The 14,293-nt window shown below is 41.2% G+C and overlaps 2 protein-coding genes across 6 annotated transcripts; both read right to left on the bottom strand.

Annotated features, from left to right (window-relative positions):
* Positions 1-537: 537 nt before the first annotated feature.
* LOC146643716 (histone H1-like) lies at positions 538-8,682 on the bottom strand. Of its 5 annotated transcripts, none has more exons than XR_014909210.1 (3): positions 3,563-8,682; positions 3,146-3,185; positions 538-2,171 (listed from the first exon to the last, which is right to left on the bottom strand). XR_014909210.1 is itself a non-coding variant. In XM_085395195.1 (3 exons), coding segments are annotated over exons 1-3 (579 nt in total). In that variant the 5' UTR covers positions 6,246-8,682; the 3' UTR covers positions 538-2,169. The 5 variants fall into 5 exon arrangements, 2 of the variants coding, with proteins under 2 accessions (XP_085251321.1, XP_085251320.1); XM_085395195.1 differs by having other exon boundaries at positions 5,709-8,682; XR_014909209.1 differs by having other exon boundaries at positions 3,146-8,682.
* On the bottom strand, positions 6,874-12,275 carry LOC146643715 (CD59 glycoprotein-like). Its single transcript, XM_085395196.1, has 4 exons — positions 12,204-12,275; positions 11,716-11,793; positions 10,002-10,109; positions 6,874-9,552 (listed from the first exon to the last, which is right to left on the bottom strand). Exons 2-4 carry the CDS (start codon positions 11,768-11,770, stop codon positions 9,392-9,394), a joined length of 324 nt encoding a protein of 107 aa, XP_085251322.1. The 5' UTR covers positions 11,771-11,793; positions 12,204-12,275; the 3' UTR covers positions 6,874-9,391.
* Between the last annotated feature and the right edge of the window lie 2,018 nt (positions 12,276-14,293).

The following is a 14,293-nucleotide window of genomic DNA, read 5'->3' as shown; positions in this document are numbered from 1 at the left end:
AAATCACCCAGCTGATCTAACTTACATTACGTGGGACTATAGAAGGAAGAAAGCCCACACAAGCACAGAGAGAAGACACCAAGGCATCAAAGAAATTCCCCCAGCTGACCAAAAGGTTTCAACTACCAAAAAAAAAAAAACCCCAACAGTGACAAAAGAAAAGATAACTTCAAGGACAATTTTTTTCTTGCTTAAATGCAGCTTAATATTCTTTTGGGTGCATCCTAGTCTCCTTTGTTTTTCTTTGTATCAGACAGAAATTAGTTCATGTGCAGAGTATGCAGTGTGGATGAATGTAGAAAGGCATATGGTCTGCAGCACACCACACCAGCAGGAATGCACCAGCGAACCTTCCAGTTTCCTCCCATGTTTGTCCCTGACATCAGATCAGTCAAATGTTAAGATGTTTCATCGCTGCTTTGTTCACCCCAGTGTCTGATCTTAAAAGCGCACTGATAGGTTTGCAGCTTGAACCCATCCGCTGGAACGTTGAAGGCAATATAATTACACTGCAAAGCAAGACACAAGTAGGCAAGCTTCTTCATGTTTCTCGTGCACGGGAGAGAACCGGACAGGCACCGTTCCTTCGCTTGACCCCAGTTGCTCTCGTCCGTTCTCCCGTACCACTGTTCTTTTATTGAGGTTACATGAATATGCATAAGTTCATTAACATATGACGTCTACATACACAAAGAGTACCTTGCCTGTGTGTGTGTGTGTGTGTGTGTGTGTGTGTGTGTGTGTGTGTGTGTGTGTGTGTGTGTGTGTGTGTGTGTGTGTGTGTGGTGCTGATCAAAGGGTCAAACATCCTTGGTCAGGAAGAGGGTAGCCTCCCTCTCACCCTAGATGGTTCATCCTAGATAACACGGTGAGGAAGTCCTGCAGTTCATCTAAACAAAGAGCACTTAGACTAGAACAGACGCAACTACGTTAATCCTACCATAAAATAATAAGACACGGTATGACCTCTCATGCTCCCAAAGTGCTGTCTAATACACACAAAGTTTGCAGACTATCAAGGATCAAAACCTCTACCAATCTACAACTAATTACAAAACTCTAAGCATATATAAGTAAATATTTCTAAGCATAAATGACAATCAACAATACAAATCTAACATTTCCCCCCTTTTTGACCTTTATGCTTGAAAAGTTCCCAGGTATGAATACCTCATGTCTGACAGTTTCAATGCAAACATTTTTATACTCAGCATATGTCAAATCACCCTAAATTACTGAAAAGGTACACAGTTCAACAAATGTATTAGCAGTTATCCCATTCATTGAGCTCAGCTCATGGCAAACTGCATCTTACGAGCAAACAAAGAAATTGTTAATTTAATAGTGAAAATAAGAAGATAACATTTTCAAAAACATCTCAGCTTGGTGGTGCTTCCTCCGGGTGTGCAAATCACATGTCTCTCCCTGCAGAGTGGTTTAAGCTCTGCAGGGCGTCATGAATGTCTCTTCCAGTTGTTTCCATCACTGTCCATAGGACCAGAGTCCAAATGTATGTAGAATAAACATTCAAACATACCAGTTAGTTTTGTTGTTCGTCAACATGGGTCTCAGCTATTTCCAAGCTGCAGACCTCTCAGCACTCCAGTTTTATGGCCTCTTACCAGCCCCCATCACCTGACTTCAGACCTTCGTCTTGTGAGGGGGATATTTATGACTCTGCCATTGTCCACGCTCTGCAGAAAAAGCTCTCTGTGGAAAGGGTGCTGGGTTCCGTCATCTTACTGCTGTTATGATCCCAGCAGCCTTCAGAGTGTCATCGTATGCACAATACAGTGGCACAGCGTTAGGTGATGTTCATAGGAAACTGCTGTTATCACCACCATAGCTTCTGGTTCCTGTGCTTTTCACAGAATCATGATGTCATCCTCGAACTGCTTCTACGCTGTCGATGGAGCCCTCATCCCTCGAGTTTTCATATCCCAACGCTGCTGAAGATTTAAGGCAGGGCACGTCGTACACCTTAATTGTCTTTCTCAGCGTCAATATTGAATCTTTCATTTTATTTAAAATCTTGCTGTGGGAAGTCTCCTCTTGATCTCCTGGAAGCTCAGTAGCACAGCTCTCTGTGTGATGTCTGCTGTGCTGAAGATGATCTCTGATCCTCCTGAAGCCTCTCTCCTGGCCTCAGCTCCCATCCTGTGGACGATCCTCTCAGGCACTCCTTCTCATAATGCATAGTCCTGATTTTGGGCCTGCTGGATCTGTCTCTCTTAGGTGAGAGTTGTCATGTGTCCATCTCCTCTGCCTTCCTCCTGGTTCAGCTGTTTCCGGCACCAGCTGGGGTCCTATAAGGATGAGCGTCGTAGTCAAGGTAACCAAGAGGGTCCTGGTCGCACACAGGTCCGTCACGCCTCGCACTTGGTTGCCCTAGAGTTGATCAGAGGCTGGAGGTTGAAGTGCGAGCTTACCCTACGGGGGCTCAATCAGCACTCCCCCCTCACCACTGAAACAACCAAGTGTGAGATTTCTCTATTGTGCTGTCTTGAGGGTGCCGGGGTTTCCTGGGACCTCGACCTCTTGCAGTGGCTCTGATAAATCCAGGAGGGTCTCTCGCTATTTTGCAGGCAGTTAAAATGGTCCTTGCTGTGGCTCCAAGGTCTGATCTCATGATGGGCCCCAACCAGCTTGACCTTTGACCTCAACCACTGCCTGGTCCTGTCAGCTATGCGCTTCTCACTGGGCCTCTGAAGATTTCTCAGGAGATTACTGCTGCACCTGTATTTCCTTGCTAGGAAGACAAACTATTTGGAGAGTATGTCAACAATCATCAAACCACATTCTTTAGTTCAGTGAACTTCACTTATAGGCCATCAAAGCCTCATCTGAACATGGGTGCACCACTTGCATAGGTTTAATATTTGTAAATAAAACGGCTAATCACACAAATCACTGCAACAATAATAAAAAACATTGTTTAATGTTAATCCTTGGACCCCTCCTCTTGACGCATGGACACACCCATGCGTCAACTCACCAAACCTGGATTCCTGTCTTAAAGAAAAAGATTAGCTAGATCATATCCCAGGCAACATCAGGGCATCTCCTCCCCTGGAGCAGCACCACCCTGGACCTATAATCCTGCAATGAAAATGTTAGTGTGTTTTGCATATTAAGTTTGCTTAACACCTGGCTCTCCCAGGAGCCTGCATACACACCATCATGGCCTGGAAAACAAGATCTGGAAGTAAAATCAAACTTCATACCTGTAAACAATTGTATCATAAGAACAAGAAGCATTCAACATCAGCAAGACAAGTGTCATGTGCAGGTTTTCTCAAATCAGTAAACTACAATTATTTTCATAAGTCGCCTCAGACATGGATCATCCCATGTACTCAGGCAACATTAATGTAATCGGTGACTGCTCTTAAGCAAAGTCACTCCACTCATATATTATTTATGGGCTCAAAAGTGGCCAGCTAATGAGCCCATATTAACTATTCCATAACACCGCATCTCTTATTTGTTTGTCTCATGTCACTTGTCCGCTTCTGCTGAATCTTGTACATGCAGTCTCAAAAAACAAACATTAGCAACACACATTGATTATCCTGGTGGGCAGGCGTCGGCCATCCACATTCCAGAGGTGCCATAAAAACACCATAAAGTTAGCCATCCCTAGCTGTGGAAAGAAGTAACACCAGTTCTCAACACAGGAAATTTCACACATGTTATTCACATTATCAAAGTAACCTTCACATTTTCCCATCAACACAATGCAACAGCATCACCACTCATAACCTGTAAACACAGTTTTCCTCACACATAAACCCAGAAATCCTGTAGTAGGAAAAAACATCAACCAGTTGTCCTGGTATAAATCGCATCATCAATTCACATGAAGAACTGGCATGCTGTAAGAAAAGAAAATGCAAATATTAGCGCTTGCGCAGGCGTATGCATACTTTGTCACAGTTATCTCTGTGAGCAACTCAAGCCTATGAATAACACACCTGATAAATGCACAGACACAGAAAATGGCATTTAAAAGGTTAAATCATCATGCAACCTCGAGTGTTGCTGTCATCTTTCTGCTCCTGTAAAAGGAAACACATGGGTTCATCTGCACCTTTGTCAGGTGGGGGTTAGCTTCACACAATCATGTTCAGTCAGTCAGTCAGTTATTTTAAAATTCTTACTCATTCACTCAGTGGTTCCTTCTTTTGCTAATTGTGGAAATTATCATCGCATTCGTTTCCACGCTCAGCAAAACGACGTTATTTCAAAAAGAAAAATAATTTAGACTGGATTTCCTCGTTGAATCCTTTTTGGGGGGGACTCTCATTTCCTAATTGTCCCAAATAAGTGGCTTTCTCCTGAACCCATTTTAAATGTGGAGAAACTCACTTGCAACAATTTTCTTGACGACGTGTAACGCTTTTAATTCCCGACTTGCAGATCTGCTCAAAGAAAAGAAATTCACAAGCAAAAATCAGTACTTGTTCAAAAATGAAAAATAAAAAATAACAGAGATTATCAAACCAAACTCTCAGTGCACTGTGAAAGTATCAAAATAAAAAGGCCTTGTTAAGTCATGACACAAACTCCTCATCATCTTCACAACAGGAGAAGAATCATCAGCTAGATTCACTCCAAACCAACCATCAACTGCGCAACACACAACATAACCCTAATGTCATATTAGCTATGAGTTTAATCACCCGGTCTGTGCTCTTCACTCATTTAAGCCACAGATCTATTTTATTCAATTTTTCCTTTTTCCCTTCATCATAAAACATGTGACATGCTGTCATGCACTTCACAAAAGACGTTTGTTCTGATGTATTCAGAGTTGTGTATCTAAATACAGGATTCACTCGCACATCAAAACAGGAAACTCAGTGTTTTAGAGTCTCCACTCAACACACAACAACTCAAACACATCTCATTCACTCGTGCTAGAATTCAGTCACCTTTCATTAATCTAAGACCGATCAACTAATTTGAATCAGCTATTAACCCACTAGGATGACAGGACGACAGAAATGCATGTTCAAAATGTTATCACTAAAAGAGAATTTCCCTCATACAGTAAATTTAGTAGTAAACTTGTGCTGCATCAATCAAGCAGGAAGCTTCTCCCAATTTACTATATTAACAACTAAATTTATTGTCTGATCACTGATTGGTCAAACCAGGATCTTTTTTCCCCACAAAAGTTAAACTGCTGTCCTGCAACCTAGAGAGTCAATTTTTTTTTTTATTGGATAAATTCAGTATTTGAGAACAAGTGTCTGCTAAATTGACACTATTTTAACACTGATGAAAGATAACAAGCTAATTTTCATTACATGTGTTTGTGTTATTAGGCAGGTTTAATGCATGTCTGTGGAGCTGCATATCCAGCAGAGCATGTTCTTAAAGCTGCCTTTCCTACACACTTCTCTGCTATTATTTAATCATTTCTTAACTAATGTGCTGTGAGTCCACTGGTCTTTGCATCACACGAGGTGACTTGGACAAGATGATAAACAGACTCACACGCTTAAGATGTTGTCTAATCTTCATAAGCTCTCTTGTGTTTGTGTTAGTAGGGTTAATGCATGTTTTGTGTGATTCTGTATATGTTTGTATATGTTTCAGACTCCTTCACAATTTTCCAACTTAAGCAGTCAGTTTTCTTTTCCCCAAGTTTGCTAACCCAAATTTTGATTTCCCACATTTAATAACAAAATTTGTGTTCTCACCACTCTCACTATTGTCCTCTGCCACTTCAATAGTCCAATAGCAGGCAGTTTCTCCTTCAGCTTTGTCCTGTCCCTCCTCTGATGCGGTTGACTTTGTGCTAGTGTCTGAAGTGCTGCCGCTGCCTTCTTGGGCGACTTCTTAGCAGCTGCTGCCGGTTTCTTGGCTTTGGCCGCGGCGGGCTTCTTGGCTTTGCTCTCAGTAGCCTTGTTCATCTTGAAGGATCCGGAGGCCCCGGTGCCCTTGGTCTGCACCAGAGTGCCCTTCGCCACCAGGCTCTTGATGGCGGTCTTGACACGGGCCTTGTTCTTGTCCACATCGTAGCCTCCGGCAGCCAGAGCCTTCTTGAGAGCGGCCACGGACAGGCCGTTGCGCTCCTTGGAAGCGGCCACGGCTTTCACAATCAGCTCGCCCACGCTGAGGCTGACCTTCTTGGGCTTGGAAGTCATCGTCTTCTTCTTCTTGGCCTGAACCTCGGTGCAGGGCGTGTTTATGATGGAGCCTTTCCCACCACAGCGCTGGCACGTTGAACGCATCATGAAGGGTCCATTTCTTTCATGTCGCTAGCCAGCATGCTAGCCGCATGTGGCTTGCCCGAGTCACTCAGTCCTTTTTGAGCATTTCAACATGCTGCCACCGCCATCTTGCTCGCCCCTCCGTGGAATTCATCCAATCAGACAGGAAGATGGGTTTGCTTTCTTCTGCTGCTGCTGTTTGTCCACATTGCTGCTGCTTTGCTGGGACTTTTTGTGCTCAGGACTTGCTGCTGTCTCTTTATCATGTTATTGCTTTGGAGCTGCATTCCTTATCTTCAGGGAGGAGTGAGCTCGCTTGTGAGGTTGAGAAACACATGGCACTGTAAATAAGTCAGCCAGAAACTTGGCCTGCATGTTTCCAATGATGTTAAACTATAACTTTCTTCCGACTGCTGCATGTGGAAAATTGATTCAGGTCTGCTTTTCACCTGAAAGTGACAAACTAAGACATTTCATTATTATCATCACTGCTTAATCAACACACATCTCTGTGTGTGTGTGTGTGTGTGTGTTTGTGTGAACAATCCTTTCTTAAAAGCATAAAATGACATTGTAGTTGTTTTTCGGCTGATCAACACGAAACCTTTTTCCCATGATTATTTTTCTTCGTCTACAATGTAATTTTTGTCTCTTTTTCACTCTTTTTTTTTTTTTCGTTACAATAGCTGGTGACCTGCAGAATCACCGCTCTCACTCACAATCAAAGGCAATTACTTTTGCACAGTGCACAAAAACACTGTGATGTCAGACACATTCACACTCACTTTGTCATCTGCATAAATAAATCATATGGCTGGAGATACGTGCCATGGTGATCCATAGGCATGATCACACATTTATTTAATTATTTTCAACCCAACAAACAAATAAACAAAAACATGATGCTGATGTTATGAACACTCTACACACAAGTCAAGATGCAGGAAAACTGCTCATGGAAACGCTGCACACTCCAGTTATCACAGTTATCCTAGCTCTGTTTCCCTCTCTTTGAGTAGTTCTCAGACAGCTCTTGATCTGATAATGTGTAGCTTGCTCATCAGCTCAGAAGAAAAAGAAAAAAACGCAACGCAACATCACACAGTAGTTGCATGCTCTTCCCACAGCGGCAAAGTCTTACACTTTCATATTCAATACAGCTTCTCCATCACGTACTTTTAGATGTTTCATACAGGGTTCAGCATATTAGTTGTTTTCACAGGTGTGCTGTATATCTCAACAATGGCTCATAATAAGACGACAGTCTTTCACACAGGTCAAGTGCCTCTATGCACTTCATTAGCTTAAATATTTATCTATAACACTTCACCTCATATGTCATTGTACTGAATTTGAGCAACCACAAGCTTAATGTAGATTACTTTTAACAACTATCCACCTAAATTAAATCTATGGTCTGGCACACAGGCTGTTGTCGATCAGGGCAAGCTAAAGAATAAACATTGTGTCAGCAAGGGGTGGGGGGAAAGCCATTCACCAGAGCATATCTTAAGTGCTGTGGACTGGCCTTCTCCACACGCTCTTCAAGGCTGGTGTGTTTTCTGAAAACTTCTAACATTTGAATCTCTTCCATTTATAAGCCTGCGATTAACCGCACGGCTCAGGTCCGCGTGACCGCGCTCGCGTGAACCCGCGCAGCTGTGGAGCCGTCGCTCTCTCTCTTTTTTACATAAATACTTTGTGCTGCCAGGAGCAAAGTCCAGCACAAACGTCTGTCTCCCTCCGACTCACTCTTGGTTGCTTAGAAACCCATGATAACAACAGCAGTCGGTGTCACAGACCACATGTTCTGCTCCGCACACACTCACACAACAACAACAACAACAACGACGACGACAATGACAACAACACAAAATAGGCCTACTGTCCAGCACAATCTGGACCCCGCGGAACCTCTCAACGCCTCACAAAGTGGCGGAGAACTCACCTCTCGCTGCACAAAGTAGCGAGGAACCTCTTACCCCACAAAGCGGTAAGGAACCTCTTACCCCACAAAGCGGTAAGGAACCTCTTGCTGCACACAGTAGCAAGGAACCCGGGTTTCGCTCCACAAAGCAGCGAACTTCTCAACGCCTCACAAAGTGGCGGAGACTGCACAACGACACGGTTATAGAGTCGGCCTCTGTAAACTTACTTGGTGTTGCTTAGCGTGTAATATCAGCATCGAATCCCGCCGATCGCCATTCATCGAGGAGAAAAGACAGACAGCGAATCCACAGGAACTTCCTGGCTGACGTCAGTCTTTCAGCGTGTCCCTCCTCCCCTCGGTGAATGCGATTCCAGGGCTCCGGCTCTCGAAGGACCAATTAATGATAGGTTTGCAGCTTGAACCCATCCGCTGGAACGTTGAAGGCAATATAATTACACTGCAAAGCAAGACACAAGTAGGCAAGCTTCTTCATGTTTCTCGTGCACGGGAGAGAACCGGACAGGCACCGTTCCTTCGCTTGACCCCAGTTGCTCTCGTCCGTTCTCCCGTACCACTGTTCTTTTATTGAGGTTACATGAATATGCATAAGTTCATTAACATATGACGTCTACATACACACAAAGAGTACCGTGCCTGTGTGTGTGTGTGTGTGTGTGTGTGTGTGTGTGTGTGTGTGTGTGTGTGTGTGTGTGTGTGTGTGTGTGGTGCTGATCAAAGGGTCAAACATCCTTGGTCAGGAAGAGGGTAGCCTCCCCCTCACCCTAGATGGTTCATCCTAGATAACACGGTGAGGAAGTCCTGCAGTTCATCTAAACAAAGAGCACTTAGACTAGAACAGACGCAACTACGTTAATCCTACCATAAAATAATAAGACACGGTATGACCTCTCATGCTCCCAAAGTGCTGTCTAATACACACAAAGTTTGCAGACTATCAAGGATCAAAACCTCTACCAATCTACAACTAATTACAAAACTCTAAGCATATATAAGTAAATATTTCTAAGCATAAATGACAATCAACAATACAAATCTAACACGCACTTCCTACAGAAAGGCAGTGACTGTTTGCAACTCGTCCAAAAAGTCCACGTCAAAGTCAGCACACAATTTAAGACTTTATTGTTCAGCCTATAACAATTAGTAAATGCAGCAAAAGAATTAAGTGTTACATAAGAATCAACCTTTTTACTTGATTTCTTTCTTTCTTTTTAATCATTTAACCAAACAAATCTTTCAATTTCTCAAGCAAAGTCTTTTCTTCACCGTTGCAGAGTGTTTTCTGACAACAGGAGAAGGTGAAGTCAGGGAGGGAGTATCTGACAGCCAGAGTCATGAAGTCACAGTCTGCATACCGCAAACATTCAGTGTAGGTCTTGCCTGAGGTGAGGCAGTGCGAGGTCAGTATTGTCAGATTAACAAATACATACAATTGTGAATTTTGATTTGAAATAACTTGCACAATAGCCAATTTTAACAAAAAACTAATAAAACTTTGAAAAGAAGCATTTTCCAAATAGAATCTGTGCAGGAAATATGTTTTCTTACTTTATAATAAATTGAATTTGTTTATAATTCAAATGAAGTTTTTCAATATTGCTGAAATTTAGTGAAACGCAAACAAAAGAATGCAAAATCCAGAATTGCTTTTGTGTTTGTCAGTGGATTACTGTTATTATTATCATTACTGTTAAGAGCAATGTGTCACAGTTTAATGAAAAATGCATTCTTCACCTTATTAGGTAATCCCTTCATTCCATAATAAGTTGTTTAACACACTCATGCTATAGACAGATTTATGTTTGTCTTTTGTCCTGAACAATGCTTACCACCACTGGTGAGTTTGAGGCAGGAGTTCTTCCCCTGGCTACACTCCTGCTTGACTGCACAGTTCTGGGAAGACCCACCCGGGCAGGAGTAACACTGCAGCGAGAGGCCTGGAGAGGAGTTGCAGAGTTCACATTGTTTAGCTTTAGATTAGATTTAGATTTAGTCAGTGGTTGGGAATTTTATTTATTTATGATGTATTTAAGGATGCTCATGCCTGAGAACAAGCTTTAAGAAAAGAGCTCTAAAACAGCTCAAATAGTCACTCAGTTTTCATAATGATTAAAGGATATGGAGGGCCATGAGTGCCAAAATGAGTTAAATAAATACATCGTTAAATAATGAATAAATTGTGTCAGTATGAAAACTGGAAATAATTAATTAACTAATTATATTATTAATTAAATCTGGCATTAATTGATTAAAAATGGAAATTAAAAAATGTCTTAAATGTTTTCAATAAATGAACTGATTTTATTTAATTAATAAATTAATTACTCATTAAATTGTTGGATGATGTATTTATTTAAATTCATTTTGACATACTTTGGCCCTCCATAATTGGCAACCCCCAGGTCTCATATATAAAACCACCGCTGATTGCCAAAAACTGCAGTTCCTCTAAAGTTCCTCTAATGACCACTAGGCTGTCTCAAAAAATGAGTGAATCCCAGGGTCTCTCATGTTAGTATTATAGTATTTTTTTAAAAAATAAATAAACATGCCTGCAGACTCAAAGTTCAGAGTGTGGGTCCTTTGACTGACAGGTGTCTCGGCACAAGCACCTGCACCTCATTCATCCGTTTACACACGCATTCATACAAGTGCTTTTTTCTACATCTAAGCCTTTTGTCTAACATACTCACATACTCACACACAAGGTTCAGTAACTTGTTCAAGGATACCTCAATGATACCTCAACATGCATTTGGAGTAGCTGGGGATCAAACCACCAACCTTCCAACGGGTAGATGACCTGCAGTACCTTTTTTGTGTTGCATTCATAGAGTCTATGGATGTGGCTTTCTAACTAAGTTTAGCTGGATTTAGCTTTTGTCTAAATATGGCCACTTTGGGCTCCTGAAAATCAACATGAAGAGAGCCCTAAAGGAAAGTGAAGGCATTTAAAAAGGGGACATGAAGGTTGGCACCCCAAATTGCCCCAAAATGCATTAATCGGTTTACGAGGGTGTCCTTGATAGTAAGGAAGTGCTTCAAGGCAGACAATAAAATGTTAAACCTTCTCTGGAAATTAAGTGACACTAAACTGATAATTCTGGTGTGTTCACACTGATTACATGACTTTGGATGGAGCCCTGTTTTCTGTTTTTGCAGGAAAGAAAATGAGTATATTTCACAACTTTTTCTTTAAGGCAAAGGCAAAATAAAAGTCTCATGGACTGTAAAAATCTGAAAAACATGTGCAGTAGCCTCATGTTTGCTATACTTCATTAATATTTTAGGAACTTGTCAATAAAAGAAACCCCCCAAAAATATAGAAAAAAACAGCAATCCAACTTTGCACAAAGCAAACTGCATGTCCAGAGACGTGAATTAATATTTATAAGTGGAGGCACATGACATGACAGCAGAACATGCAAACAGCACAGTGATCTGCTAAAATGTTCCCTCAGGCTGATAATCTCTATGACTTAGCCCCACTTGGCTGCACTTTTTAGGAAAAAAAAAATAAAAGAGTTCCTTTTTTCCCCTTACCAAATCCAAACATGGCAAAGCTGACAGCTAGGCAAAACACCACAGAGCTCCTCATCGTGATTGAAAGGACTGTCACGTCTGAAAACCAAAACAAAAAGCAGAGTTTCCAGCATTGTCACGCCGAGATAAGAGGCAGGGATTTGACTTTGTGCAAATAAAAAAAATGGATAACACATTCAGGGACTCGAAACACACACACACACACTCATGCTGCCGTTTACAGTTCGGACAAGATTTGGGGTATTTTTAATGAAACAAGTCTCCCTGATTTCGGTTCACGCTCACTGACTTTAAATATTTTTTGTTATTTTATTAAACAAAATTAAAAATAGGTAACAAAATTTTCAAGTAATACCAGAAGAAACTAAAGAGGACAAAACAACAGACAGAAATCAGGGAAAGAAAAAAAAATCAACTGTGAGTACATTAGACATTTTTAAATTATTTCTACCTCGTTATTTTTATCACAAATCCCTGCAGCCACTCACCTGTGAATGTGAAGGAAATGATTCAGCCTGTGAAGGAAATGATTCAGCCTGTGAGGAGCGAGGAGCTTTTTGTAACAGCAACAACGGAAAAAAGCAAACAACCCATTTGTTTGGTTTCAGAGTCCAGACGTCTGAAATGTTGACCAACATACCGAAGAGTTTATGTAACAGAGATCAATTATTAATAGATTTTAAGTTGAAGCTATTATATTTTTCTTCTTGCTCTAGGTGATTTCTGTTTGATTTTTCATCTGCATGTATAATTTAAAGAATAAAGGTAGGTCAATAACGTTTATTTCACTGATTACTGATGGCATGCTTAGTGAAAGTAGTACTATTCACATTCAGGTCAACCTTCCTGTTCCTATGGTCATGTGGATATCTCAGTACACTCTTACTGCTTCCATTGGAATAGATAATCAAATGCACTTGATTAATTGATCATCAGTGTATAATAGCAGAAGACTTGGCAGTTTGCTGGTATGGAACATTCAGGTGAGTGTTCAAACAATACATTTCCTAAGGTAGATGTTTAAGCAAATTCACCCCTAGGTCACACTCCAGAGGCCTTGTTTAACATCTCAAATGTAAAGTATGCTACCAGGATCCTTCTCTCTAAGAAAGAACATAGCAGCACGACTTGGGTTTGCAAAGATACGTATGAGCAAACTACAATACTTCTGCATGTTTAATGCACAGAATCCAAATCAAGAAAACCAAAAACACCACATCAACTGTTAAGCACGATGGTGCAGGCATGATGATTAGGGCTTGTTGCGGTCATTGAACCAACCATTTGACTTTGTAAACCAAAGTATTCTAAAGTCAAATATGAGGCCATCTGTCTGACACCTAAAGCTCTGCCGAAACTGGATCATGCAAGAGCACAGCAGCAAATCTATAACAGAATGGCTGAGTGAGAAAACAATCAAGGTGTCACAATGTTCCAGTTGAAGACCAGATGTGGCTTCCACTCCAGATATGTTTTTTGCAGTTTCTTGTTTGGGATGGATGGCATGCAAAAGGTCTATACTGAACAGAAGGAAGAAAAGCCAAACATATGTCCCTGAAGAATTAAAAAACAAACAACAGAAAATTAAAATTAAAATTGGACTTTATCAGTGATATGTGAGACTTTTTCAACTCACACTCAGTGCAAAGAGTATCAAAGAAAACTAGTCCTGGTGGTGTTCTGTCCATTTTCCTACACCCATTAATTCACTTTTTTTATTCTAATAACTGTTAAAATTGTTCTCAACTGCCAGGTTAACCTGCACTTGACCCATACCGAGAGTCTCCACTTGCTTCTTTATTGCTACTGGATAAAAACCAGGCTTTATAAAAGTGTCTGTCTCATAGCGTTAACTTTTTAAAACCACAGACAATCAAAATGTGAGACATATTTTTTTAGGATGTGCAGGATGTGGACACCCTATAAGAGGTAGGGAAAATTAAATGTAAGGGCTTAACAGAGCAGATATAAAGCAAAGGATATAAGTGAAACAAGTAGAGGAATACTTAAGAACAATAAGAAAAAATGGTGAAAGTTAATCAGTGTGTGGACATTGTTTACAGTGGTTGCAACATAAAAGCAACAGCAGGCAGACTTTTATCCAGTTCATAACACAGCGCCTGTGCCTGAAAGGTGAGCTATGCTGTGAGCTGGAAAACTGTTATTGCTGCAAGATTTGCCCTCAGAGTCAGAGAGGTGTAATATCTCTGTCCATCAAAGGGAGCGAAGACTCAGCACATTTCAGCTGAGGGAAAATGAACCTGTGTAAACTTTTACTGCATTTATGACAAATGCTGTCTGCAGGAGAAAAACAAACAGAAGATGTGAATGACGGCGAACTTTAAATGGAATCGAAAGCATTACATGAGCAAAAGTTATACTTTATATATATTTGTGTGTGTGTGTGTGTGTGTGTGTGCGTGCGTGCGTGCGTGCGTGCGTGCGTGCGTGCGAGAGAGAGAGAGAGAGAGAGAGAGAGAGAGAGAGAGAGAGAGAGAAATTCGTAAATCTTAACTGACTTAAATTTGACTGATCTCCTGTTCAAAATCATCTTTCCTGCATCCCTGGACCATGTTCA

This window comes from Rhamphochromis longiceps, linkage group LG22, assembly GCF_057381845.1.
Source record: "Rhamphochromis longiceps isolate RC_006_pf linkage group LG22, R_longiceps_female_GT1.1, whole genome shotgun sequence".
In the NCBI taxonomy this organism is placed as follows: domain Eukaryota; kingdom Metazoa; phylum Chordata; class Actinopteri; order Cichliformes; family Cichlidae; genus Rhamphochromis; species Rhamphochromis longiceps.
Note: the sequence above shows the minus strand (reverse complement) of the source record. Positions and strands in the feature narration are given on the sequence as shown.